General features: G+C 43.2%; 1 protein-coding gene across 3 annotated transcripts in view; it reads left to right on the top strand.

The window, feature by feature from the left end:
- Positions 1 to 26,751, top strand: part of NECAB2 (N-terminal EF-hand calcium binding protein 2) — a 359,662-nt gene that overhangs the window by 12,311 nt on the left and 320,600 nt on the right. Inside the window, exon 1 of one of the 3 annotated variants that reach the window (XM_075118338.1) lies at positions 17,976 to 18,336. The exons of 1 other annotated variant lie outside the window; for it this stretch is intronic. In XM_075118338.1, the coding sequence (XP_074974439.1) occupies positions 18,112 to 18,336 (225 nt within the window). In that variant the 5' untranslated portion in view covers positions 17,976 to 18,111. Of the gene's footprint in view, positions 1 to 17,975; positions 18,337 to 26,751 lie in introns of those variants that run through there. One more of the 3 variants, XM_048870602.2, reaches the window with a different exon arrangement.

Genomic DNA, 26,751 nt, shown 5'->3' with positions numbered 1-26,751 from the left:
CATGGGCTTGAGGGTAATATAGGGATGACCTTCTGTGTAAAATGTTCCTCTCTGCTAGAAAAGTTTCAAACTCCAGGGAAGTAAATTGACTACCATTATCTGAAACCAGTTCTTTGGGGTTACCTTCTCTGCTAAAAAATGAAGAGAGGAACTTAATTACTGTAGCAGAAGAGATTTGCGATGTAAACGCTCCCTCAGGCCATTTACTGAAATAGTCTATTAAAGTGATGGCATACCGGCAGTCACTTGGAACAGTATCAAAGGGTCCTACCCCATGGTCAATCACCACTTTTTCCCCATGCAGATTCAGGAAGAGAAACAGGCTGTAATGGAGGGGTACATGTCATTGCTGTCTTATCATGCATTTGGCAAGTGACACAGGATTTTATGAGTGCTTCAGTTTGAAAGTCCATCCTTGGCCACCAATACAGATCCCATAGTCGTTGTTTGGTTCTGACAATTCCTTGATGAGTATCGTGTGCCAGGTGTATGAGTTTTGACTGTAATTCTTCTGGCACGAGGAGCCAGTATGTACCTCGTAGCACACAGCCATCAAAGAAAGTTCATCCCAAACTCTAAAATAAGGCAGCAAAACTGGGTCAAGGTTTTAGGGTTACTGGGCCATCTCTTTGTCAGAAATTCCCGTAGTTTTTGTTGAATTGGACACCCTGAACAAGCAGCTTGAAATTGTTCTCTTGTAACTGCAGTGAGAGTGCTTGTAATAAGCGCAACCACTACATCCTCACCCTCCGGTGGACCATCTGGTGAAAGCAAAGGTGGGCGAGAAAGGCAATCAGCGACCACATTTTGGTTTCCAGGCTTATATTCCAGTTCATAATCGAAAGAGAGTCGTCTTGCAGACCATCGAGCAATACGGTATCCTGCTCTTCCCAGTCCTTTCGTGGTGAGCAACGTCATCAAAGGGCTGTGGTCTGTGCGCAACTTGAACGTGCAGCCCCACAGGTAAGTTCTCCTTTTTTCAGTAGCCCAGACACAAGTGAGTGCATCTTTTTCGACGGTAGACTATTTTCTCTCAGCATTACTTAGTGTCCTCGAACCAAAAACTTACCTGGCACACGATACTCATCAAGAAATTGTCAGAACCAAACAACTACTACAGGATCTGTATTGGTGGCCAGGTATGGACTCTCAAACTGAAGTACTCATAAAATCCTGTGTCACTTGTCAAATGCATGACAAGACAGCAGTGACATGTACCTCTCCATTACAGCCTGTTCCTCTTCCTGAATCTGCATGGGAAAGAAGTGGCAATTGACATTGTAGGACCCTTTGTTATTGCTCCAAGTGACTGCCAGTACGCCATCACTTTAATAGACTATTTCAGTAAATGGCCTGAGGGAGCGTTTACATCGCAAATCTCTTCTGCTACAGTAATTAAGTTCCTCTCTTCATTTTTTAGCAGAGAAGGTAACCCCAAAGAACTGGTTTCAGATAATGGTAGTCAATTTACTTCCCTGGAGTTTGAAACTTTTCTAGCAGAGAGGAACATTTTACACAGAAGGTCATCCCTATATTACCCTCAAGCCCATGGGGAAATCAAACAGTTTAACAGAAGTTTGAAAGAAAGTTTGCAAACGGCTAAACTGGAAGGGAGATTGTGGATACCCTTCACTACTGATTTCTTGCAAGCATACCGGGCTATACGACATGCCACAACGCAAAGATCACCCGCAGAGTTACTGCATGGGAAACGGATGAATATTAAACTGAACATTGCTGGATTGTTAAAGGCACGACCTGATGCCCCAACCGAGGATGATGTGGAAAAAAACAGTTGAACAGAACCAAGCAAAATCTAAGGTTTTCACAGACAAACGCTGGGGTGCTAAGGAACCAAAGTTTGAGTGTGGTTCCCTCGTTAGAATACGAAAATCTGGAATTTTACACAAAGGGGACCATAAATTCACAGCTCCTCTTAAAATCATAGAGAAGAAGGGACCTTACACCTATCGACTTTCTGATGGGTGGGTATGGAATGCTTCTTATCTTGCACCTGCCTATGTACCAAGAGGAGAATCTGCCAACACCCAGTCGGTATTGGATGACTTCACCATAGTACCAACACAACAAGACATTGCACTGGGACCGGGGCTTGAGAGACGGCCTGTCAGACCCAGACGACCACCTGTCTGGACTAGAGACTATGTTATGTAGTATCTACAGTGTTTTCAGTGTAATACTTCTGCCAACAGTATAGTGTCTTGTTTCATATTTGTTCCTGTGGTTAGAACGATAATGTTTATTTTAAATGGGAGAGTTTCTTAAGAGCGGAGGGAATGTGGTGTTTAGATGTTGCTTGTAATTATTAGAATTGGGAGCACTGGCTGTTGGGAGTCTGAAAGGACAGAAAACAGAAATGAGGTGGGGGAAGTTGAGGAGGCGGAGTGAGAGCTACAGAGGGTGCAGCAGTAGCTTGGTAAAGAGGTTTCCACTTTAAAAATAAAGTCCTGTTGAAGCTTGTTAGTACCTTGCCTGGTTGCTACAACAATCCCAAAGTGGTCCATGCTGTGGTCTGTGTACATAGATCTTTTTGGGGATAATTCTCCCTTACTCCACTTGGAACAACTCCTTTCAGAGCTGTGGGCAAAGTAAGGATGCAATATACCCTAGATATGGGTGACCTGGCACAAACGTATACTAATGACTAAATTCTGGCCTGGGGGTAGTCCACTCTCTGGGTATAATTTCATCAGAGCTCATCGGCATAAAAATTCAGTCTGTGATTGAGGCAAGGCCTTAATTATGTCAAAAGTCAGGCCCTATATGCCATTGGTGCATCTCGGTCTCTCCTGTTCTCTGCCTTTGGCACACAATGGTTTAGTCTTCTGATGGCTGTGATAGCGGTAGAACTTTTGTAGAGTTACAAATGCCAGAGGTACACACTAACCGGTCAACCACACACCTCGTTTGGATCTGGAAGTACACAGTCTGGCAGCAGCAGAGACATCCCCCACCCCAAAAAAATACAGTACTTGGTTAAATGTAAATTGTTACAAAAAAGAGTTTGTTTTAAAAAAAGATTTGACGGGGTAAGGAAACTGTTTCTGTGCCTAATTTAGACAAAACAAGGTGGTTCAAAGCAGCATTTTTCATCTGCATAATAAAGTTTCAAAGCTGAATTAAGTCAATGTTCATTTGCAGACTTTTGAAAGCACAATCGTAACATTTTGTTCAGAGTTATGAACAACCTCCGTTCCTAAGGTGTTTGTAAGACTGAGGTTCTGCTGCACTTTGATCTAATGCTGGTTGTTGGGCTTGGTGGGAGCGGGGCGTAGGTGAGAGTGCTTAAAATTGTCTGAAAAAATATGTGGGGGTTCTATCATAGTCTGGGAGTAGCAGCTTTGGTAAAACAATGCTTAAAGTTCACCTCTTAGTGACCCAGCTTGAGGGGAAAAATATATATATATTTTTTTGGCTGGGTCTCTGACCCCTGGTGGCCCCAGCCCCCATTTTAAGTACTGGGTGCTGTTTGGTGGTGTCTTGTAATACACAGGAGATTGGACTGGATGATCTGGTGGTCCCGTCTGGCCTCAAACTCTGTGGCTTCATCTCAAAGCAAAAAGCTGCTTAACACTTTAACATCAATTCCATTTTAAATAAGGCCATTCAAATTTAAGTGGGCTATTTCTCTCACACACACCCTCGCCCCACAACTCACTTTGGAATGAGGGGTTGTGTGATGGGGTCCACAACCTGCAAAAAGTGGAAACTAGGTCAAATTACAAAGGATGAATATAAACAAATAACACAAGTATGTAGGGACAAAATTAGAAATGCCAAGGCACAAAATGAGTTCTCACTAGAGACGTAAATGGTAGCAAGAAAACATTCTACAAATTCATTAGAAGCAAGAGGAAGACCAAGGACAGAGCAGGCCAGTTACTCAATGAGTGGGGGAAAACAATAACAGAAAATGTGGAAATGGAAGAGGTGCTTAATGACTTCTTTGTTTTGGTTTTCACCAAGAAGGTTGGTAGTGAGGGGACATCTAACATAGTGAATGCCAGTGAAAATGACATAGGATCAGAGGCTAAAATAGGGAAAGAATAAGTTAAAAATTACTTAGATGAGTTAGATGTGTTCAAGTCACCAGGGCCTGATGAAATGCATCCTAGAATACTCAAGTAGCTGACTGAGGAGATATCTGAGCCATTCGCAATTATCTTTGAAAAGTCATGGAAGACGGGAGAGATTCCAGAATACTGGGAAAGGGCAAATATAGTGCCAATCTAAAAAAGGGAAATAAGGACAACCTGGGGAATTAGAGACCAGTCATTTTAACTTTTGTACCTGGAAAGATAAGGGAGAAAATAACTAAGAAAACAATTTGCAAACATCTAGAACATAATAAGGTGATAAGTAACCTTCAGGATCGATTTGTCAAGATCAAGTTGTATCAAACCAACCTGAAAGCTTTCTTTGACAGGGTAACAAGCCCTGTGGATAGGGGCATAAGCGGTGAGTTATATGTGCCCGTGCTCCACCAATATTTAAGAATGTGGGCCCGGTTCCACCAATGTTTGGGCTTACCGTGCTTCAGGGAGCCCTGTGGTTTAGAGCGATGCAGGGTCCAGGGTGGCCTGGGGAGCTAGCGGGGACCTGGCACCAGCAGCAGCAAGCGACCCAGCCTGCCCCGCTCCGCTCTGCTGGCTCCTGGCGTTGCTCAGGGGAGGAGGTGGAAGCCAGAAAGAGGTGAGAGCTGGGGCTTGAGGGAAGGGTGGAATGGGGATGGAGAAGGGCCGGCTGGGGCCGGGTCACTTGCTTCTGCCAGCACCAGGCTGCCCTGGACCCCGCATCCCCCTGAAACACAGGGTCCCCAAAGCGCAGGGTCAGGGGCAGTTGCTCTGGTCTGTCCTATGGACAGGACTGCTCTGGGTCCATTTTCCCTGTCCATCCTATGGATGGAATGGCTCTGCTTGAACCCATTCTGGGCACCACCAAAAATTATATAAATCTGGTGCCCAGAGATAGGGGGGAAATGGTATATCTTTACTTCAGTAAAGCTTTTGATACTGTGACCTTCTCGTAAACAAACTAGGGAAATGCAACCTAGATGGAGCTACTATAAGGTAGGTGCATAACTGGTTGGAAAACTGTTCCCAGAGAGTAGTTATCAATGATTCACAGTCATGCTGGAAGGGCATAACGAGTGGGGTCCTGCAGGGTTCAGTTCTAGGTCTGGTTCTGTTCAATATCTTCATCGTTGATTTAGATAATGGCATGGAGAGTACACTTATAAAGTTTGCGGATCATACCAAGCTGGGTGGGGTTGCTAGAGCTTTGGAGGATAGGATAGGATTATAATTCAAAATGATCTGGACATACTGGAGAAATAGTCTGAAGTAAATAGGATGAAATTCAATCATGGCAAATGCAAAGTACTCCACTTAGAAAGGAATAATCAGTTCAAACACAGAAAATGGGAAATGACTGCCTAGGAAGGAGTACTGCAGAAAGGGATTTGGGGATCATAGTGGACCACAAGCTAAACATGAGTCAAGAGTGTGATGTGTTGCAAAAAAAGCAAACATCTTTTTGTGATGTATTAGCAGAAGTGTTGTAAGCAAGACATGAGAAGTAATTCTTCTGCTCTACTCTGCGCTGATTAGGCCTCAACTGGAGTATTGTGTCCAGTTGTGGGCACCACCTTTCAGGAAAGATGTGGACAAATTGGAGAAAGTCCAGAGAAGAGCAACAAAAATGATTAAAGATCTAGAAAACAGACCTATTAGGGAGGATTGAAAAAATTGGGTTAGTTTAATTTGGAAAAGATTAGACTAAGAGGGGACATAAATTTTCAAGTACATAAAAGGTTGTTACAAGGAGAAGGGAGAACAATTGTTCTTGTTAACCTCTGAGGATAGGAGAAGAAGTAATGGGCTTAAATTGCAGCAAGGAGGGTTTAGGTTGGACATTAACCACCCTGACAATTAGGAAGTTTTCCCTAAACACTGAAATAAATTGCCTAGGGAGGATGTGGAATCTCCATATTGGAGATTTTTAAGAACATGTTAGACAAACACCTGTCAGGGATGGTCTAGATAATACGTAGTTCTGCCATGAGTGGAGGGGACTGGACTAGATGACCTCTTGAGGTCCCTTCCAGTCCTGTGATTCTACGAAACCCCACGCTGGGCAACACCAAGTTCATGAGCTAGTGTGGGATCAGTTGGCCCTATCCTACCACACCTGTGAGAGATATCAGCCTTGAAGGAGGAGCTTAAAAAGGGAAATAAACAGCACAATTGGTGGCAGACCAGAGAGAGAAAAGCAGCCCTCCAGTTTTTGGAGAGAGGGCTGTATGAAGGCAAGAACTCCTTGGATGATCGGTGCCTGATGGTCCCTCCCTGAAGGAAGGGAGGGCCTGATTCTGATCGACCTTTGATGGCATTATTTCTGCATATTAGCCTGTGAGCCTAGTTGTGGACACAGCTTAACAGAAGCTCTCTGTAAAAAGAGGGTCTTAGCCCACCTGTGGGACAACTTATTTGTGTTAAGTTCTTTTAGTTAGTTGACAACCCTGGAAGGGGGGTGGACTGCTCAGGGCCCAGCCAGTAGGCTGAGTCTCTAATAGCTGGGCTGTTGTGGTGGAACACCCAAACGTGGCAGAGTAGAGGCCTTGTGAGTGAAGGGGCTCTGCCCAGGGTCTAGGGGTACTCTGGGGAAGGAATCCAGTGGCATATTGGTTCTGAATTCTCTCTCTATGTTTCCAGTGATAAATGGATTTTAAAATGTTAAGTATCTTTGGATAGGCTTGTCTTTGTTATGCATACCATAAAGCTTGCAAAATTGACCTGCAAATACACAAAAATAGGGAGTTCAGGTTGGGCCAGGAGTATTGTGAACAATCTTTCTCACAATCTTTTTGTACTTCCAGAGCCACAATTTAAGAAACATTGGGGTGGGGGGAATAAGAGAACTTTTTTTTTTTTTTTTTTTTGGTGGAACCTCCATAGTCTATTTTGAGTTCACATCAGGCTTTGAGTGGGAGTTCGGGAGTATTCTCTTTATTGCAACATATTTCCAGTACACATCTAAAACGTATCCAATTCTGCAGTATCCTGTCAAACTGTACTTGTTCCTCAGCAAGAGGATTTGGGATTGATACTGAAGTTTTCAAGACCAGACCTAGGGAGGAACAGCATGAGGAAAACTTTGGTGAGCCGCTTGTGTGTGTGTTTTTGAAAAGATAATCTTGTTTTGTTTTCTAGAGATAGTAAACGTATATAATATACACACAATCTGCCTTCAGTCTTCCTGTTTTTTCTCAGTTACGCAACATAATGATAAATATGTCTTAACCTTTGTGTTAGTTATAGTTTGATATTTTCAAAATTTGGTATTTGAGTAAAATTCTATTCCTTTTGTATGGTGGTTATACTAATGCTACCAATTGTGACATTGTATTAACCCAGGAACTTAAGTAGAATTTGAATCCGAATCTTTAAGCAGACAAACAAAATATTAGCTATAGGCTGTATAAGGAGTATGGCCCCAATCCTGCACACACTTGTGCAGTTGCTTAACTTTATCTCTGTGAGCTGTTCCTTTGACATTTGCTAGACCGTTCATGCAAACAAGATAAAACATACAGTTAAGTGTTTGCAGGCTCTAGCCCTATATAGTTGAGTACTAGTCCACTATGCTGACAAATGGATCTCTGAAGCAAGAGAGAAAAAAGACATCTTTAATGATAAAATGTCTGTCTTCTAGAAAATGAGCATTTTTTTATGTCAATAACCATTTAAGTCTAGATTTTGGTTTTACTGCATTCAGTTTTCTCAGCTTCTTTGTTTTTCAAGGATCAACAGAGTAATTCATATTAAAGATATGTGCAAAATAACATTGAGTAACATGCAAGGAATTCCAATGATATACCAAACTGTGGGTCTGAGCCTTCTCCCATTAAAAGGAGTGGCAAAAATCCCATGGACTTCAGCTGGTGCAAGATTGGACCCAAAGTCTTGCTGCTTATTAAATCAATACAGGACTCACAACCATATGGGACCGTGAATCCCAGTCTTATGTAGAAATCCTTCATGCAAAAGCAGTCTATGTTGTACTCTTTAGGGCAGTGGTTTTCAAACTTTTTAAGCTGAGCTCCCCCTTTGGGCTACAATTTTTGATTGCAACCTCCTCCCCGCCCCATAACACAGACAAAAATAGACCCATGCAAAAGTATGCTTGATAGCCGACTCATAAACCTACCAGAAACCTTAACACACTTTTAAATTCAATTACCTACATCTGCTACTCTTGGGGGAAATCTGCAAACAGTATTTAAAAAATCTGCATATTTTATTTATCAAAACAACACAATATAATCACGCCAGTTTCAATTATTTTGGTAATTTATTTCAAAATACCTGTCAGCAAGTAGGTCTGTAACAATATAGACAACAAAAAAGATTGACAGATCCTTACTAGGCATATTAATACAGAAATTTTTAGTAATTTATTTAAATTACAATACAGAAACATATTTTTCGCATGCCTCAGAAGCAGTGCAAAGGCTTGGGGGAGTCAGGGGTAATGGAGGAGCTGAACAAGAGAGAAGTAATTGCTGGGAAGGAGCCTGGGAGTGAACCTCTGGAGGGTTGTTGGGTGTGGGTGGGAAAATCATGAAATGGGTTTTTTTGCAGGGAGGGATTATTAGGGAGTTGTGGAGCCTCCCCTATGCAGATCCTGGCTGACCCCTAGCCTCTCCCATTCAGTCAGGTACATCTGCCCCTGTCCCCATGTGTTCCTGCACCCTTCACTCAGCCAACTTCCCCCTGTCCCCATGTGGCCCTGCACCCGTCACTCAACTGCCCCATTTCCATGCAGCCCTAACCCCTACTCAGCCACTATGTGGCCCTGCACCCCCACTCACTGCTGGTGCCACAGCAACTCCTGGTGGGCGAAAGGCATAACTGCAGAGCCTCTTCAGCAGAACGTATTTTCTGCAGAGAAAAAAAATCTGCAGGACACATTAATTCTGCACATGCACAGTGGTGCAGAATGTCCCCAGGAGTAACCTGTAAGTTTCAAATACACAGATACTTACCAGTGGTACAGCAGCAGGCTTCCCTTGGGGGAAGGCACATGTGACTGTCTCTGGGGGTGGAGCCAGCACTGGGCATGGAGGCTGCCAGTAGTGGAAATCAGTGCGGCTGCAGCGGATGTGGACACTGACCCACAGGCTGGGTGACCCACTGAGGTGAATTGGGATGGAGGTGGTGTTCCCTCCCCACCTTCTGTAGTGGGGGCTGTCCTGGGCCCTGCCATGCAGGCCTAGCACAAACTGCCTGGCATTGCTGTTTGCTCCCCCGAACATTCCTCCACGTGCCCTAGTGAGGCACACTCCACAGTTTTAAATCCTTTGCTTTAGGATATCAGAGAAAAGTCAGGGAAGTCATGACTTCAGTTGTTTCTTGGTGAAACCCAGTGAAGTCCAATTTTTTGTTTAAATAGTATGCCTTTTAAAATGGCTGTGTATGAAACAAGTTTCTAGAACTTATTCTTCGTTTTATGGCCCATATTGTGTATAGTGCTTTAGACAGTGATGACAGTAACTTTTGTAGGCAAAGGAAATTGTTTAGGGTAGTCTACAGTAAGTGTGATATTGCCAAACAAGTTAAAGAGCATCAAACACACATGATTTTGTTCTAGAGATTGAGATCATCCTTGAATGGCTAAAGTTATCACCAGATCAGGTTTCATTTTCAGTAGGTTACCTGTTTTTTTTTAAATTACATCTCTATGGTTTTGAATGCCTCCATTGCCTTGTGATCATGTTATCAGTCACGGAATGCTACTCATGTTCTCTCTGGCCACAGGTCTGATCCTAAAACGCTTCCTTGTTTGAGTGTTTGGAAGAGCTGGTCCTTTTTTTTTGGTCAGAATAATTTCTGGTGAAAATGGCTTTTTAGCCAACATGGAAAATTTCATAGCAAGTTTATTTTAATCCTAACTTCCCTTTTTTAAATGAAAAATAGAAAACTACAAACTTTTTTGGGTTTTGAAATCTGAAAAGTTTGGTGGGTTCACTTTTGGTTTTAAAAAGGGGGCAGAGAATTTTTGTTTGGGGCTTAACCTAAACAATAAAGGGAAACATTTCAAACTAAATGAGATTTTTTTTTTTCAAATTTTTTCATAGAAAATAAATAGCTTTTTTTCCTAACCATCGGTAGTGCTCTGCTTGATATCATCGTGTTCATATTACAGGTTCATTAATTTATCTTCCCACGGGAAAGTCAGCAAAATGCTCAATATAGGCCATACGTGGAACTTAATCGTACCATAGGCTTTGAGCTGACTCTGCCCTGGAGTGAATTTCACACTCCATGTGGAGCCAGCCTGAAACAGCGTATCTCGGCTCCCTTCCCATCCTCCATCAGTCCAGCCTGATTCCTCTCACCCATTTTGTAGAGACAGGGCTGAAAAATGTCACACTTGTAGAGTCTCAAAACAATGAGGGCTGGATGTAATTTAGGAGGGGCACAGAAAATGAAACCAAGGTACTATCTTTTCACGGTCTGCAGATGTAGTCAGACAGTCCCTAAAATTAAATTCAGACCTGGTCTCAGTTCTCCCATAAACTCTATCCTGAACCTCAAATGTTAATACTCATATTGCTTAGACAAAGTAACATTGCATCCATAGGCCTGTTCTTCCTAATGTGGTGGTTGTCTGGTGTTTCTTCTTCTTGATACCAAACACTTGGATTAATCTTAATCTGTCAGTCATTAGCAAATATTAGTAAGTCATCTTTGACATTTTGCTCTAACTGAAACTGTAGGCTTTGCATTTTGGAAGTTATTAATTAAATAAAACTCCCTGCTGTGTGGAAGGGGGAAAAAGTATAGTTCAAAAGGGGAGATGAAAGTTGCCTTCTCTGTGTCTCATGCTGAAATGAAGGCATTTCTTCTGATCTCTGTCTCAGACCTTTCTCTCTTCAGACGGCATTAGATTCTTCAGATAACCTATTATTTCCAATTACAGCAAGTGCCCTTTGGGATAGTTTGATATCTGCATAACTTATCCAGGTAACAGCTACCTTAGGAAGTGCAGGGCTTGAACTGAAGGAAACCATTTCATGCAGTTTTTTCCAAGCGAAAAAGATTTAATTTCTCCTTTTGCAGTAGCCGAGGCAGCATTCAATTCATGCTGGAGTGGTCCCGTGTGCTGCTCCGTCATTTTTTTTTTTTTTGGGGAACCGGAATGGTTTTCTAGTACTTCTGAGAACTGTGAAGGAAGCCATCCTGTGTGACATCCCAGCATGGTGGTTTTTTTTGTTAGGGCTCCAGCACTGAGCCTGGGTAACGTGAGTTTATAACAACATAAGTGTATAGGGTGCCGTAGAGTACAATGGGTTTTTCAATCTTTCGTATTTAGTATGGTATTGGGGCATATACCAGAGTGCCTCTCAATCTGTAGTGTGTTTATCCTCAGAGCACCTCTGCGAGATAGGGCAGTGCTATTATCCCCATTGTACAGGTGGGGTAACTGAGGTGCAGAGAGGCTAAGGGACTTGCCCTAGGGTCACAGAAGATGTCTGAGAGAGAGGTGAATATTGTGCTGCTGACTGCCTCATCTAGGTGGAGTGCTGAAGATTCCACCACGATATGCTCCCTGCAGGGTGTGGGTTGAACGTACTAGTTCTGGGGTGGTGCCGCATCATCCATGCTCTGGGACAAAGCTGCTGCTGGGATGATAGTGCTTCTGACCTAGACACTTAGGAGAATGGGAGAGCTACTTCCCGTTACCTCCAGATGCAGTGCAGAGAGAGAAGAGCGCATTCATTTAACTTTGCTACCACTCAGTAATACCATCAGGAGATATCCCATTCAGGGACTGGACATGGTGGTTTAGAGCTGTCTTGGGGACTAGGAGAGAAGTATTGAGTTGCTCCTGGTAGCGATTCTAGCCTAGCCAATGAAGCTAAGAGCTGGCACCTGAGGGAGAGTGCCCAGGGAGTGAAGATTCCATGTGTGCTTGTCCCTTTTTGGTATGTGGTTGGGAAGAAGAAAACAGGAACTCTTGTTGCCCGGGATATCGGGCAGGACTGCAGCTATTGAGGATGGGTGGTGGAAGATTTTCCACAGAAAAAACCTTGTGTGAATGGCCTCTCATCTGGTGAAAAAATTGTCTGCTGGTTGCAGATTACAGACACACAATTTGAAGTGGAAACGTTTTCTTGAGGATTTTAGGGAAAGCAGGTAAAATTGGGCTCATAATGGGAAATCATGTCTGTCTTAATTACAGAGGGACTACAACCTCTCTAAGGCTTTAGAAAGTCAGTCTGTCCTTGCTTTGCCCTTTTGTGTATTTTAGGGCTTTTCTCTTTTGGGATTTATTAATTTAATTTTTCAGGGTTTATTTTTAGCAATTTTTGAGTTTTTATGTAGCTGTCAAAAATCAGGGTTTTCAAGGGCTTTCTTGTATATACTGTATTGAGTCATGTGTATATATAATATACATTAATCACAGTAGTGCATACTGTAATGAGTAATCTCTTTGTAATAGTCTCTTGTGCACTTTGACATAGTACTGTTTCAAACAGCACTACATTAAAGTACACTAAGGAACCTTTAGTGCACACCAGCAGGCTTTACACAGACAATTAATATGCAGCACTAGTGTGCATTAGAAATCACACCCTTGTAGTCCACATTGCTGTTCCGGTAGACAAGCACTTAGACATTTCTGGTGTTTTTGTCGGTGTTTATTGGATAAGCACAGGTTTCTTTTTTTATAGGGGCACTTTATCAGCGTTTATTGCTTAAAACCTGAAATCAGAAGCCCTATGTATTTGCAATGGTCTGAGATCAGCATGTGATATTTCAGATTATACCATGTGTGTGCCTGGTTCGTGCAATAATAAGGAAGTTAAATATAGCATGTCAGGGAACTGAAAGTGGAGCCCAAACTGTAGCTTTTAAATGTCTTTTTGCTGGTCTGCACCCCTCCTCACCAGCACCCAGTATTTCAGGGTCCTGCTAGCTAAGGAACATGAAAAACAAAATGGCAGTTGATCAATCGGCTAACCTAAGAAGCAGAGCAGGCATCGCTATATTTTGGTTTTTGCTACTTTTGGTTTACTGCAGGTCCTGTGGTCTCATAATTGATTGCAATAACTTACAGGATGCCGCAGGAGTGGAATAGCTATTAAAAACCTCCATGAGGACTCTAGAGTTGGCTGGCGTAAGAGCAGGGTCCATCAGGCTGAAATCAGTTCTGTGCATCTTGCTGGTTCTGCCTAGGTCTATAATTAACATTTTGCTAATTTCATTGAAATGCATGCTGGCTACAGGAGGCTGGTCTGTTGGAAGATTTTATCCTGCTTTTTATTCTGTTTTATTTCCAATTAAGTGGTACTCTCCATCCATTAAGCTTTCAAAGCAAGCGGCAGCTGTCAATAATATTGCTCTCTGCTCCTCTGGTGAAAAAACGAAAAGTATATCAGGTACCCCTCTCCTGCATGTTGGTATCTCAAGAGAAAAGAAACTGCTTTCTTGTTAAAGTGCCAGGTACTGTAAAGCAGGCAAAATGCACTGTCAGGTGCATTATAGTAGGCACATCAAATATCTGCTGTGAGATCAGATAATTATTGAAACATCAAGGTAATGCTTCCATGACAAAGATATTTGTGTAGGATGCATTAGCAATGAAACAGTTAATAGCTAGGGCAGTTTGTGTTAGGGTTCATTGGCCATTTTATATTTCTTCTATATTATTCTTCTGACAACAGCAGGAAGGAAGAAGAGATCACTGCCTAGCGTTCCAAAGAGTATGTGGACGTAGCCACATACCCATGTTAACTTTTATGGGAGCTGTTTGGCTAACTATCCTGGAACCCATTGGGAAATATAGCTGTCTAGTGTCTAACTTCACTTTGAATTCCCTGCCTTTTGCCATTTAGCCATTGGTTATATATACTTTATTTCCCTCCCTAATTCAACGCTCCCATCAGCACTCTATGTGAAAAATAAATTGGCCCCCAGCTAAATTTAATTGCCCTGTGGAAATTGCCAGTGTTTTCCTAATGTCACTTCATATCATTGAAATATTTTTTTCTAACATGTTATGTTGGAAGTGTTATTTTTCCACATGTTGTATACAGAGCCCAAAGTTTCCAATGTGAATACTGATAACAAATTGTTAGGAAAAGGCACAGAAAAACATTATTTGTAAATTTATTCCTTGAACAATTTTGAATAATAAGTAAATGAGAGACCATCATAAACTGGAAATGGGAAATAGGATAATGAATTGACTGAATTATTCACATATGTATTTAGCAGAGATGGCATTTCTAAGGGATGGCTAAAGGGGAAGGATAAGCGTATGAATATTTGGAGCAAGTAAATACCAAGGAAAGAGTGGAATCATGTAGTGTACAAGGGGGTATAATTAGGTATATGGAGAAATTTCTGGTATTTATCACCATGGCACAATCTACTGAGCTGTGGAATAATCTCTCTCGAGACGTGTCACATCTCTTGGCACATTTTAAAACTAGACTGCCAAAAAAGTGGGACAATTCTCCACTAACAAGGAGGGTTGGATTTGACCAAATAGATCTTTTCATGCTCCAACTTCCATAATCTACTCTCCACTCCACCCAGAATGGGCAATGCAGCCAATTGAATTCCATACCACAGCTATTTTCTATGGGAGAAATTCACTGCTTTGGAGAGTGCCAGGAGAAGGCCTGTGCATCACTTAAGTCCCATTTAAGCCTTGTGCAAAGAAAGTTTAAGATATAAACCTTATGCCTTATCTTATGGTCTCTTTGCTATAAGGCTTACGTAGGCTGTAGGTGGTGGTGTGTCGGCCTCGTGCTGGTCCTCTCAGAGGAATGAATTTCACCATAAGTGAACACAGCCCAGTTAGCACACTGCATGCAGTTTCAATAAACCACCATAAAATCCCTGCAGCTTTTCAACTTTTTAATTTTGAGCTGCTGGGGAAAAAAGTAAATACTGCAGCAAAGTACTACCTAAATGAGGGGTAGTGAGGATGAAAGCAGTATCCCACCGCCAGCCTTTATGTGTGCTCTATTTATAAAACATTTTCAGAGCCCAGAGCCATTATATGCTTATTCCAGCAGAGAGAACTGAGCTTGCAATCACTTGTCTTCAAGCAGCAGCTGAGCACCTACGCTTCTGAAATGAAACAATAAAAAGTTTCTTCCTGGTTCACTCGAACAAGGAAAAGATGCAGCAAGAATGAAGTGGAGTTCTGCAAGTCTACACCTTGGATTTGCTCTTGGGTAGCTGCACTGGTGTAGATAAACTGTACAATCCTACACAGGAGCTCCCATTATAATAATAATAAAGGATAAGGGAGAGAAGGAAAGAGCAATTAATGTGCAGGTCTGATAGGACCTGTTGTGCAGAGGATGGATCGCTTGATGATTACCTGTTCTGTTCATTCCCTCTGAAGTAGCTGGCATTGGCCACTGTCAGAAAACAGGATACTGGTCCAGATGGACCCCCGTATGGCTGTTCTTATGGTATTTTGGACTATAACACACTGTGACTCTCTAAGTGGGTAGGGGTGCAGGGCTCAGCATAGAAGCTTAGCAATGAAATTTTTACCAAGGAACCCAATCTTGCTCCTCACTAAAGTCCAAGACAGCTGCCGTCTACTTCAGTGGGAGCCTGACTTTAACATAAGGATTAAGGTTGCACTGACGACCGCCTAGAGGATGGCTAGCCAAGTACCTTCAGAGAAAGTTCGGCATGTTCATATTATCCTAGTTGCTTAAGGCCAGTGGTTCCAAACAATGGTTCCAAAATCGTGCTCTGTGGACCACTAATGCTCTGCACTCCTTGGTGGTTTATGGAGAACTGGTTAGTCATATACTGCTGGGTGGCTTCTTTCCTTCCAGCTATGAAGTTGCATTACAGCTGTTTAAAAATACACACTTTCCTAATATTACTCTTCCACGCAAGCAACTGCAGTAGCTGCCACAAGTGTTTGATGTAGGTGGTCCCTGCATATACAAACTGGAGGGGAGGTGGTCCATGCTATGGAAAAGCATGACATTTCTATTAAGATGTGGTCCATGCTATTAAAAGGTTTTGGAGCTCCCCAGTCTTAGAGGATCATGAAGCAAAGCCTAGCTCTGTCTCAACTCAGCCAGCTACGAGCAAGATATCTTGTAACATGGAAGGAGGTAGCCTTGAGGACACCATTAATATTTAAAATATATATGCATATTTATATGATTTATGTATATCTATAATGCCAGATCATTTTGAAACTGCATATTGACGTACTATTAACCAAATAAAACAAAGTTCACTGGAATTGACATCAAAACACAGTCTGGGTCAGTACACAAAGCAGCACAAACAATACACTTCTAATTAGAGATGACTCCCTGAGGTCTACTTTGAGAGGGTCTGGATCTGCACTTTGCTGCTTGGCTCTATCTCTAGTCTTAATTTTCTCCATTATTGTCCTTCCAATTTGTGTGTATTTTGTGTGTGTGCAGAGAGTGCTCAGAGGGAAGATAAAGTGGGCTATGGCACTTTGACACAAGGATTTATAAATAATACTCTTGGTCTGTGGATGTAAACGGCACAAAGCATGTCTTTTTACAAGATGAATTATAGGATTAGGAATATTTGTCTAGTTGAGCCATGCAGTTAGTTCAGCAGCTCTAGAAAGAGCCAAGTGGAATCAGCTGGCTGGTTTTGTGAGGGCTTTTGGTGGGGTGGTGGAGGTAGGTTGTATTCTGGGCTGTCCTACATAAGCAGGGGTTCAAATTTTTGGTCTGACATGGTAATGATGGTGTGATAAGTGAAGGGGGGAGGGTAGCTCCCTTTTATGGACACCCAGCCAGCCTGTTATCTATAAAGACCCTCTTGGTGGCTGTTCTCTGCTTGCTTTACCTGTAAAGGGCTAACAAAGTCCCCCCAGGTAAAGGAAAGGGAGTGGGCACCTGACCAAAAGAGACAATGGGAAGGCTAGAACTTTTTAAAATGGGGAAAAAACTTCCCCTTTGTGTCTGTTGTTGGATTTTTGGTGTCCTAAGAGGTTTGTGCGTATGTTGTTTGTTTAGCTGGTGGCAATAGCTAATTTCCTTTGTTTTCTTTCTCAGCTCTTCCCCGGAAGGGAGGGTGTGAGTGAAAGGGCTTGAGGGCACCCTACAGCAAGGAATTCCCAAGTGTGCCTTCCTGAGTTCCAAAAAAAGCGGTTTTGCATTTGGGTGATGGCGGTGTTTACCAAGCCAAGGTCAGAGAAAAGCTGCAACCTTGGGAGTTTAATACAAGCCTGGAGTGTCAAATATTAATTTTTAAAAATCCTTGTGGGCCCCCACCTTCTGCACTCAAAGTGCCAGAGTGGGGAATCAGCCTTGACAGATGGAGACCAAGTAGAGGCATTTCCAGCAGCTTGTGCGTGAGAGAGGTTCTAGCTTCATCGGCAGCCACGCAACCAAAATGGGCCAAATGTGAGTGGCATTGTGATCCTGTGTGCCAGGTCACACCATCATTCATTCCAATTTGGTCCTGACATGAGTCAGGACCGGTGGGTTCCAATCCTTGTAGTGGAAGAGGAGTGGGTCTAGTGATTAGAGCTGGGAGCCCGGACTCCTGGGTTCTAACCCTGGTTGTGGAAGGGGAGTGGGAGTGATTGGAGCTGGGAGCCAGGACTCCTGGGTTCTAACCCTGGTTGTGGAAGGGGAGTGGGAGAGATTGGAGCTGGGAGCCAGGACTCCTGGGTTCTAACCCTGGTTGTGGCAGAGGAGTGGGGTTTAGTGATTGGAGCTGGGAGCCGGGACTCCTGGGTTCTAACCCTGGTTGTGGCAGAGGAGTGGGGTCTAGTGATGGGAGCTGGGAGCCGGGACTCCTGGGTTCTGAGTGGGGTTTAGCAGGAGCTGGGGGGCTGTGAGCAGAGGGCTGCATCGTTTATTATTTAGCACAAAGCCACTTCCCCCCACCCCCGTGTGGCCCCTTGGATCCGCCCCTGGCTGCTCCCCTCCCGTGAGAGTGTGCAGGGTGGGGTTTGCAGCGGTGCCAGCGAGCAGCTGTCAGGGGTGATGCAGCCTGTGTGGGAGGGAATACCCCCGGCTCCAGCATGAGGACTGTGTGAAAGATGTGTGAGCAGGCAGCGCGCTATTGCAGGGAGAGCGTCCACAAGATCCTCCACAAACAGCAGCCGCAGATCAGGGGACTGGACGGGCTGCTCCGCTGGATAGTCACCAAGATGAGCGACAAGAGCATCCTCTCCGACAGGGAGCTCCTGCAGGAGGGGCCGGCAGCCGCCGGCCAGGGCTTCTTCCCCCCGGGGCAGCGGAAAGGCACCTCGGTGATCCTGGATGTGAGTCCGAAGCCCCTGCCCGCGGGGCGCGCTGCGGGGACGGGGCTCGGGGGAGCGGCGGCGCTCGGGGCTCCCAGATGCTGCACGAGCGGCTTGTGCGACCCTCGCCCGGCCCCTGGACTGGTGCAAAGCGCCGCAGAAGTGAGGGCGCTGCGAGTCGCACCCGCGCACCCCCCCCCCCGCTTCGCACGGCCCCGCTGCCTCCTCATGACCCCACTTCTCCCCTTCTCCGGCTCTGCCTCAGCCCGCGCCGGGGCCACGCCTCCAGCGCCCCCGAGCCGGCCGGGCAGGGAGCCCCCGGGCAGCGGCGGGGTTTTGCAGCCTAGGCAAAGAGCAGCTGGAGGCGGGGGGAGGCTCTTGCGGTGTCCCTGCGCCCTAACACAGCGGCACGTCAGCTCGGGCGAGAGGGGCCCCCGGGCTGCGCCGCTTTCAGCGCCCGGGAGAGTTCGGCTTTCAAAGGCGCAAGCTGCGGGGCGAGCTGGGTCGGTCTTTCCTCGCAGGGGATCTGCATCTCCCAGGGGGAAGGCAGTGGGGGAGCGCGGGGGGGGGGTCCCTAGAAGCGGCCACGTGAGTGTTTTGGGCAGCCGGGGCCCGGGTCTTCGGGGCAGCTTCTGGGAGCTCCCTTCCCTGCTGTCAGGTTCATGCCAGGTGTTGCAGCTGAGCCATTGGGAGAAGCGGACCCCCCCGCCCCGGGCACTGTGTCCATAAGAGCATTCGGTGCCCAAGCCAGGGCAGGCTGAGCCGAAAGAACCTCCTCATGCGCCTTGATTTGGTAGCAGTGTCCCCCGCCCCCCTTGTGTGCTGGCGGTTTCCCTCTGAAACGCACATGCTGCCGTCTTCTGAACTTGAAAAGTATCTGGCCTGTTTGTGTGGATCAATAGTGCCGGGAGAGATGGGGGCCAGAAAGGGCGATATCTATACGGACCGTCCATTTAGAGGAATATTTTTAAGGCAAACATCTGCTGCACGGTTTGAGAGTAGATTAAATGGGCTCGTTTGCGCTTCAAAACCCGCTGTTTTCTAGCTACGTTTTATCCATGCGGTTGGCTAGGTTTCAGTCAGTGGAAAGCAAATGGCACTTTAACAACACTGAAGCGTAGGGCTAGTTACGGTGGTCCTAAACCTGGCTTGACATGCTGGTTGAGTGGTGTGATGCGGTTCCACTTCGATTGCGGGAAATGAGATCTCTCTTAATGTACAAGTGAATGGCAGGTGTTCTGTGATGATTGCCCAATAGCTGTTCACACCCAATCTGTATTGAGGTTAAATAAAAAATAAAACACAGTAAATGATATTATTTCTGGCACATTTCCGCAGGTGAAAGTGTAAAACAGTGGCTCTCCACCAGGGTACCCGTGCCCCTGCGGATACACAGAGGTCTTCCAGGGGGCACATCAACTCATCTAGATATTGGCCTAATTTTACAACAGGCTACATAAAAAGCCCTAGCGAAGTCAGTACAAACTAAAATTTCATATAATGATTGGTTTATACTGCTCTGTGTACTATACATTGAAAGTGCAATACTTCTATTCCAATTGATTTCTTTTATAATTATATGGTACCAATGAGAAATACTGAAAAATTGCTTGGCAGTGTGTTGTGGCACATTTTTGTACGTTTGTCAGATTTTGGAAGCAAGTAGTTTTTAAGTGAGGTGAAACTTTATGATACACAAGACAAATCAGGTCCCTGAAAGGGGTACGGTCGTCTGGAAAGGCTGAGAGCCACTGCTGTAAAGTGGACATTTTTTGAACGTTAAGCCTCAGATGAGCTTGATCATTTGGCATTTAAGGCACATTAAACTGGATGTTTCAATCTAAATGAAATCAATATCTGAGACACTTAATTTGGAGTGTGAAAGAAAAGTGTGGGGCATATTAATGTAATTAACCCTGTACGAGAGTAAGAGATACATGGAATGAGTTCATTCCAACCTTTGAGGTAGATTTCTTTTCTCAACTGTGCAAGAAATTAGTTTAGCATATTTTAAAATTCTTACAAAATTAACCAAAAGTTTAAAAAAAAGTCCTAGAATAAAATAACTATTAATTCATTGATCTTGCAAGACTCCGGCATGTGAATTTCAGCCAAGAGATATAATTTCACTTAGTAACTAACTAAATAACTTGGGGGGGAACATAGCCAGCCTGTACCATACATGAGAGAGACTGTGTGTGTCAGGCATGAATGCTGGATTGCTTTGTAAAATGAAGGTGATAACATAGCAAAAGGTATTCTGTTTACTTTTCTTGAGATGCCAGGACATGCTCTCATTATGTGTGGCATGCTTGTTAAACATAATTAGGCTTGTCAGATTTTCTTCTCTGCTATTCTGATGATTACAATAGTCTCCATTTTTAATCATAAAAGTCTTGTGAGAACTTCGGTAATCTAACAATTTTTACGTCTGATGTTTATACATAATCCTATTTTGTTAGCTTGCACCTGTACAGATTTTGCAACTTTTCTTGATAGTATCTTCACCAAAAATTTAGAATCCTCTGAAGAGTAGTGAAAAGAATCCCTAAGGACAGCTATGCAATAGCTTGCACTGAGCTGTCTTTAGGGCATGCAAGTGATTTGTAACTTTTATGTCAATATTGTTAAGGAATGTGTGTTTAATACTTTATATTATTTACAGTTGGTTGTTTTAGTAAATTCTTTGCATTTAGATGGAATTAAAAGAGAACAAAGTTGGGGGGGAAGAAACAAACTCTAGCACTGGCAACTCCTGAAGAAACTATAGTGCAAACTGTTATAATTACATATTCGCTCAGACAGTGGCATCTAACAATTAAAAATATACACATCAGTTTTGCGGTCTTCCATCTTTAAGAAAACAAAACCAAAAAACTGTAGTTCTCATAAAAAAAAAATTAGCTACTGATGGCACTAGCTGGAGTCTGTTAATATCCCTAAGTCCAAACCAGCATTATTTCTTCTATACTAGTCCTTAGATTTCCTGACAAATCTTGTTGAATCATGCTGGAATCTATGGTAGGCATTGGCACCTGCTAAAGACCCCAAAACTCATTTCATTTGTGATCTAAGCCCAATTCTGGGCTCAGACCGGAAGAGGTGATGGGTTTATGAATTAACTAGTTCTGCCAAATTGAGCTTCTTCAGATTGTCTTTGGCCCAACTAATACAATTAAATGTTGCTCCCAATCTAAGTATTTTGGTGGGAAGAGACATGCTGCTGTTTAGAAATAATTGATGCATAATGGAGACATTGAAAGAGCCTAAGTAACTAATGTGTTTTCGTGGATCTGACTCTTGCTTTACCTACTGAAGGTTTAACCAAAGATGGTTGGAACCTGAGTTGCCAACGTAAATGATACAGTTGTGCAAACAACAACAATCTTTTGGCCTGGCCAGGTGCTCAATAGGTGGAAGATATTTTTATAGTGAAAAACAGCCATATTAGTGTTAAGCTCCGTTCAACATGCCAGAATTTTTTTGAAAATAGGAAAAGGAGAGATTGATATGAGAAAATGTGAAGTATAAACTTGAAAATTATGTAACCATGGGGAAATGAAACAAACTATAATGCACACCACATTAATCTGTATCTGAATCATTCCTTTGTTTTCCAGTGAGATTGTTAAAGATCTTTTTTTTTTTTTTGCATTATCTCTTATGGGTTGGAAGTAGAATTGGGTGAATGCTGCAAAAATAATTTGAGAATTTTGTGGTTCTCTAAAAGTTTGCTTTACCTTTATTATTTATAACTACAGCAAGAGCTTGAACTGAGATTGTGACTCTGCTGTCTTAGGCTCTTTATAAACACCTGCTGAGACAGTTGCCAAAGTGCTTACAATCTAGATAAGAGAGACAAAGGGTGGGAGAAAGGAAGTATTATCCCCATTTTACAGATCTGGAATTTTTTAAGGCATAATGAGAAACTTGCCCAAAAAGTCTGTGGCAGAGCTGGGAATGCAATTTAGGGCTCCAGATTCCTTTTCCAATGCCCTAATCACAAGACCGTCCTTCCTCTCAACAGTTTATGGGCAGACATGCCAAACCTGTGGGAAAAAATGCAGAAATTGGGCTTGTTTTTGGCTTAATTGGCTTATGAGTTGCTTGTTGGATAGTTTTTGGCTTGTAGCTTGTGTGCTGCTTTTTTTTTTTTTTTTTTTGGATTGGCTCCCGGCAAGCAGGGGTAAGGGGCAGCAAGCAGGGACTGGTGGGGTGGGGGAGAGAGTCAGGGGTGCATAGTGGGCCCACCAAAATCCCAGACTGCACGCCGGGGGGATTTAGTCACATAGAGTGTTGAGGTTCTTAGGGATTGGCTTGTTTTGGCCTTGTTTTGAAATTGGGATTATCTTGATTTTAGGCTTATTGTGAAAGTCGGGGTGCCTATTTACTGCGTGAAAGTTGCCAACTGTGTTACGTCGTTGCTTTCCATGAACTTTTACTCTCAAAAATGTTTGCTAAAAGCAAATTTAGGATCACTCTCTCAAATTCTCATGGAAGAAACTTATTCTCTTTCCATGAGCATTAGCACCAGAAACCTGAATGAGTTCCATTAATCCATTCAGGGAATAAAATATACCATGTGACTTATTTGACTAGTCACAACTAAGCAGTTTGAATTCTGGAGAGAAAGCTGTAGAATAAATGATCTGTGAAAAATTTAATCAAATATATTTGAATACCAAATCCAAGCAAATCACAGCCTGTTCACAGGCAGTTTAACATTCAGAAGAAGGTTAAATTTGTTTAAATTGTTGGTTATGAATTAGTCACTCAGCTCGAATGCCTGTTCTGAAACTTAAAAACTATCTATGTTACTTATTTCCATTATCTTAATTCTTTCTCTTGCTCTAAATTTCCTTTGACTCATGCATCCCTAATACCTTTTCTTCAAGTTCAGAACAACTATCTAGGCATTTAAGAAAGAGATACTGTACAGACAGCAGAATCAAAAATGCATGTGCAGAATACCTTCCGCACAGCATGGTGTTGGAATTTTAGATTTTCTTGCATGATTATTTGAATGAATCTACACATTTAACTTTTTACTGTACACATTCACTGGACAATGACTTAAGAAAAGCCCCTGCCTAGAGTATGATAGATGATACAATACCAATTTGGAAGCTGATATGATTTGTTGGCCTTGGTGGAAGGTCCCTACATAGCTATCCTTGTTAACAGGTTTGTTACCCACTAAAGGCCTCTTTGCTGTGCCAGAGTGACAGGAGTCCTGTAAAGACAATGGGGTAGATAGGGAAGGGGAGAGGTGGGGATTGGTAAATAACAGACAATGGTCCTTTGGTGTGATTAATGAAAAACATTGATGAGTTCTTAAGAAAGTGCTCATCCACAACAGAATAGCGACTCTTGGTCGGACCTTGAGGGTCAAGGAAGGATAAAATGGAGAAGGTAGGATGGGTGAGATCTCATGATCTCCAGGGACACGAGAAACATCATTTAGGGACAGAAACTACTCTGAGTCTAAATTTTCCTTGCAGTATTTTTCTGTGTTTTGCACTGGTCTGCAAACAGGCTCATGTACATTCTTTTGGGTGAGTAAAATAGACAATAAATAATGTTTAAAGGTGCAGTTTAAGATTCTGGTGTTCCCGGTGTTAAAATATAACACGTAAAATTGCAGACTAGCTTTTCTGAACCCTATCAATAAATGAATGGAGAATATCTTTAAACACTGGGCACTTCCCAGCATAAATGGGGTTTTAAAATAGTGATTGATAGGTTATAGTAGTGGCTGAAATTAACACTGAAACAAAGCTATCTTTGAATAATTCATATTAATAGCATAGCTTCATTCATAGATAACAGCAACAAAAGGCTATAATCAAGATTAAACTGTAGGCAGGTGAGTCCCATTGGTTGAAATACACAGGGTCAGATTTTGATAGGCACCCATCTCCTATCTGGCATCCCATTACATGTCCATTTTTCGAAAGTGCTCAGCCAGGTTTCAGAAAAGCTCAGCATCCAAAATATTGAGCCCTTTTGAGAATCTGGCCCAGGAGGCGCATTGACTAGCGGAACACGTTCCTCTCCTTTCTCTAACACTTCTGATTAGGGGTTGTTGCTCTTCATTCTCCATCCATATTTCCCAGCTCTTTAATAATCTGCCCTGTGGCCAAATTCTACCCTAGATGACACCTCCACGACTCCTTTTATTGATTTAAATGAGGCTGCCTGGATGTAACTTTGGGAAGAATTTGGCTTGGGTCTGGCAGTGACTTCCCAAATCTAGAACAAAGAACCAACATGTTTAGTAATTCTCTCTCCCTTAGTCTCTATTCTACCTCTAGCTAGTAAAACAATCACATTTCCAATAGTTTCTTCTTACTCCCCTTTTGCCTTACTCCGTTCCCCTCTCCTATTTTTAATGTATTCATTCTTTCTCTCCTCCTCTCCCTTTCGCCCGTGTACCTCTGCTCATTTCTCTCTGAGAATGAGAAATGGAAGACTGGAAATGACCCTTCTCCCTCAATCTCCACTTCTAAAATCTAAAAGCTTTCCAGTATCTCAGAACGCCCTGACCTCTAGAGTGTTAATATGACTCCAGTGGGGAGCAGAGGTTTGCTAAAGACTGGGCACAATATAGATATTTAAGTATTGCTCAACTGCAGGGCCAGTCATGTGCCCTGTAGAAATGACTTGCTGATCTCTGGCTAGTTCCTGGTTTACATCTTCCTGCATCACATTTGTCTTGGCTTTCTGGTTAGCTTTCTCAGCAGAGGCCAAGAACTAAAGGGACCTAGAGATCCCACAAGGTCAGAGTAGAAGTTCCAGGCTGGAACACTGTGCTGTATGTATATTGGGATGTGGAGAGGAGAGAGAGCTTGCATTGCGTTCTGTGCAGTAGTAAAAGGCCATCAGACCTAGTACTATAATATTAAAGTAGAAATGAGAGTGCTCCACTGAACAATACAGAGGTTTGACTCCTCTGTATCCTGTCTGAAATTCAGTAAGGCTTCCAAAGCATGATCTAGCCACATGTGGTGACAGCTCCCTTTGAAAATCAATAGGAAGGGTGAAGTAGAAATGATCCCTTTCTCCAGCATATCCCCAGCTTTGGTAAAATATTGCCAGGGCAAGCTAACATTTTACACTGGCAAGTCAGTGAAGTTTGGAGCTGAAGTAGAGATGCTGTTAAACCATAGATATCTATGGGAATATTACATCCAACAAATCTTTGTGTAGAAGTGGCTTCTTGAAACCTGCACTTCTGTCCAGCTGTTATGAAATTGTGCCTTTTGAAGTGTTACTTAGATCCTTGCTGAAGGCATAGGTTGCCTCCCTTCCTCCTACACATCCTCCTCTCCTAAGAAAGAAAGAAAAGAGGAGGATAGCATCCTGTGTAATCCAGCTATTAACATCCCTTTGGCAGATGCTCATTCCTTTGATTTAGCTTTGCCATGTTAGCACCATATCTCTCTCTACTAATAGCACTCCTTGATACTTATCCTGTAAGATGCACACCCACTCAATACTTCAACAAGTATGAAGGAGACAGAGTTCATAGGTACTTACATTGCTCAGAAGACAACCAGAACTGATTGCAGTGGGAGCAAGAAAGATCTTTTAAAGACCACAGTGGGTAGAAAGTGTCTGTAACTGTATTCATGTAGAAAAACAAATGAGTGAATGCAAAAGAGTGTAAGAATTTCTTTAAGAAGCAAGCAATTGATTGAAGAGACTAGAGGCCAGATTCCTAACCCTACTAAACCCCTTTGTGCTACTCTGGCTTAATTGGCTTTCTGAAGGTACCCCTGGCATGGGGCTCATAGTGGCATGGCTATCCTTGGCTGCCAGAAGCCATCAACATCCAGATGGGACTTAGAGCAGCCCTGAGCCTGCCTTCAGTTGCACCAAAGGCCAAACTTGCCTTTGGCTGGCTCCAAATCATGGTGTACCATCCACCTTTTTATGTCTGCCCTGAGTCCAGGAGTGATCACATACATGTGAAGATCTCATCATCTATCTCTGAAATGTAGCTTCTGCCCACCTCTTGTAGCCTTAAAATTCCACCTTTCCTTCAAAGGATGTCCTGCCTTAGTGCATGAATTCCATTGATTAACAGTGAATTCCTGTAGAAAACACACTTCCATCCTGAAGGAAAGGTGTCTATTTTATGGTCCAGGATTGTCTAATAACCAGGTGAAACTGCGAGGGGAATATAAGTAAGCAGGGGATAAATACTGAAATAAGAACTTGGCCAGGACACCTTGGTTTGCAAGCGTGGAAGAAAACGAGCTCCACTTTCAGGTTGGAAGCAACAAAATTAAAGACAGCTTTATTTGAGCAATTGCAAGGGAAGAATACAGCTGGCAGAGAGCATCTCTGCCTCAGTTTCTCCAAAGTACAAGCCAAATTACACAAGCATTTATACCTCTTTGTGACATGCATTAATTAAAAAATCTGCATTTT

Source organism: Caretta caretta, chromosome 12 (genome assembly GCF_965140235.1).
Source record: "Caretta caretta isolate rCarCar2 chromosome 12, rCarCar1.hap1, whole genome shotgun sequence".
NCBI lineage: Eukaryota > Metazoa > Chordata > Testudines > Cheloniidae > Caretta > Caretta caretta.
The sequence above is the reverse complement of the archived record's forward strand: the minus strand, read 5'-3'. Positions and strand labels throughout refer to the sequence as shown.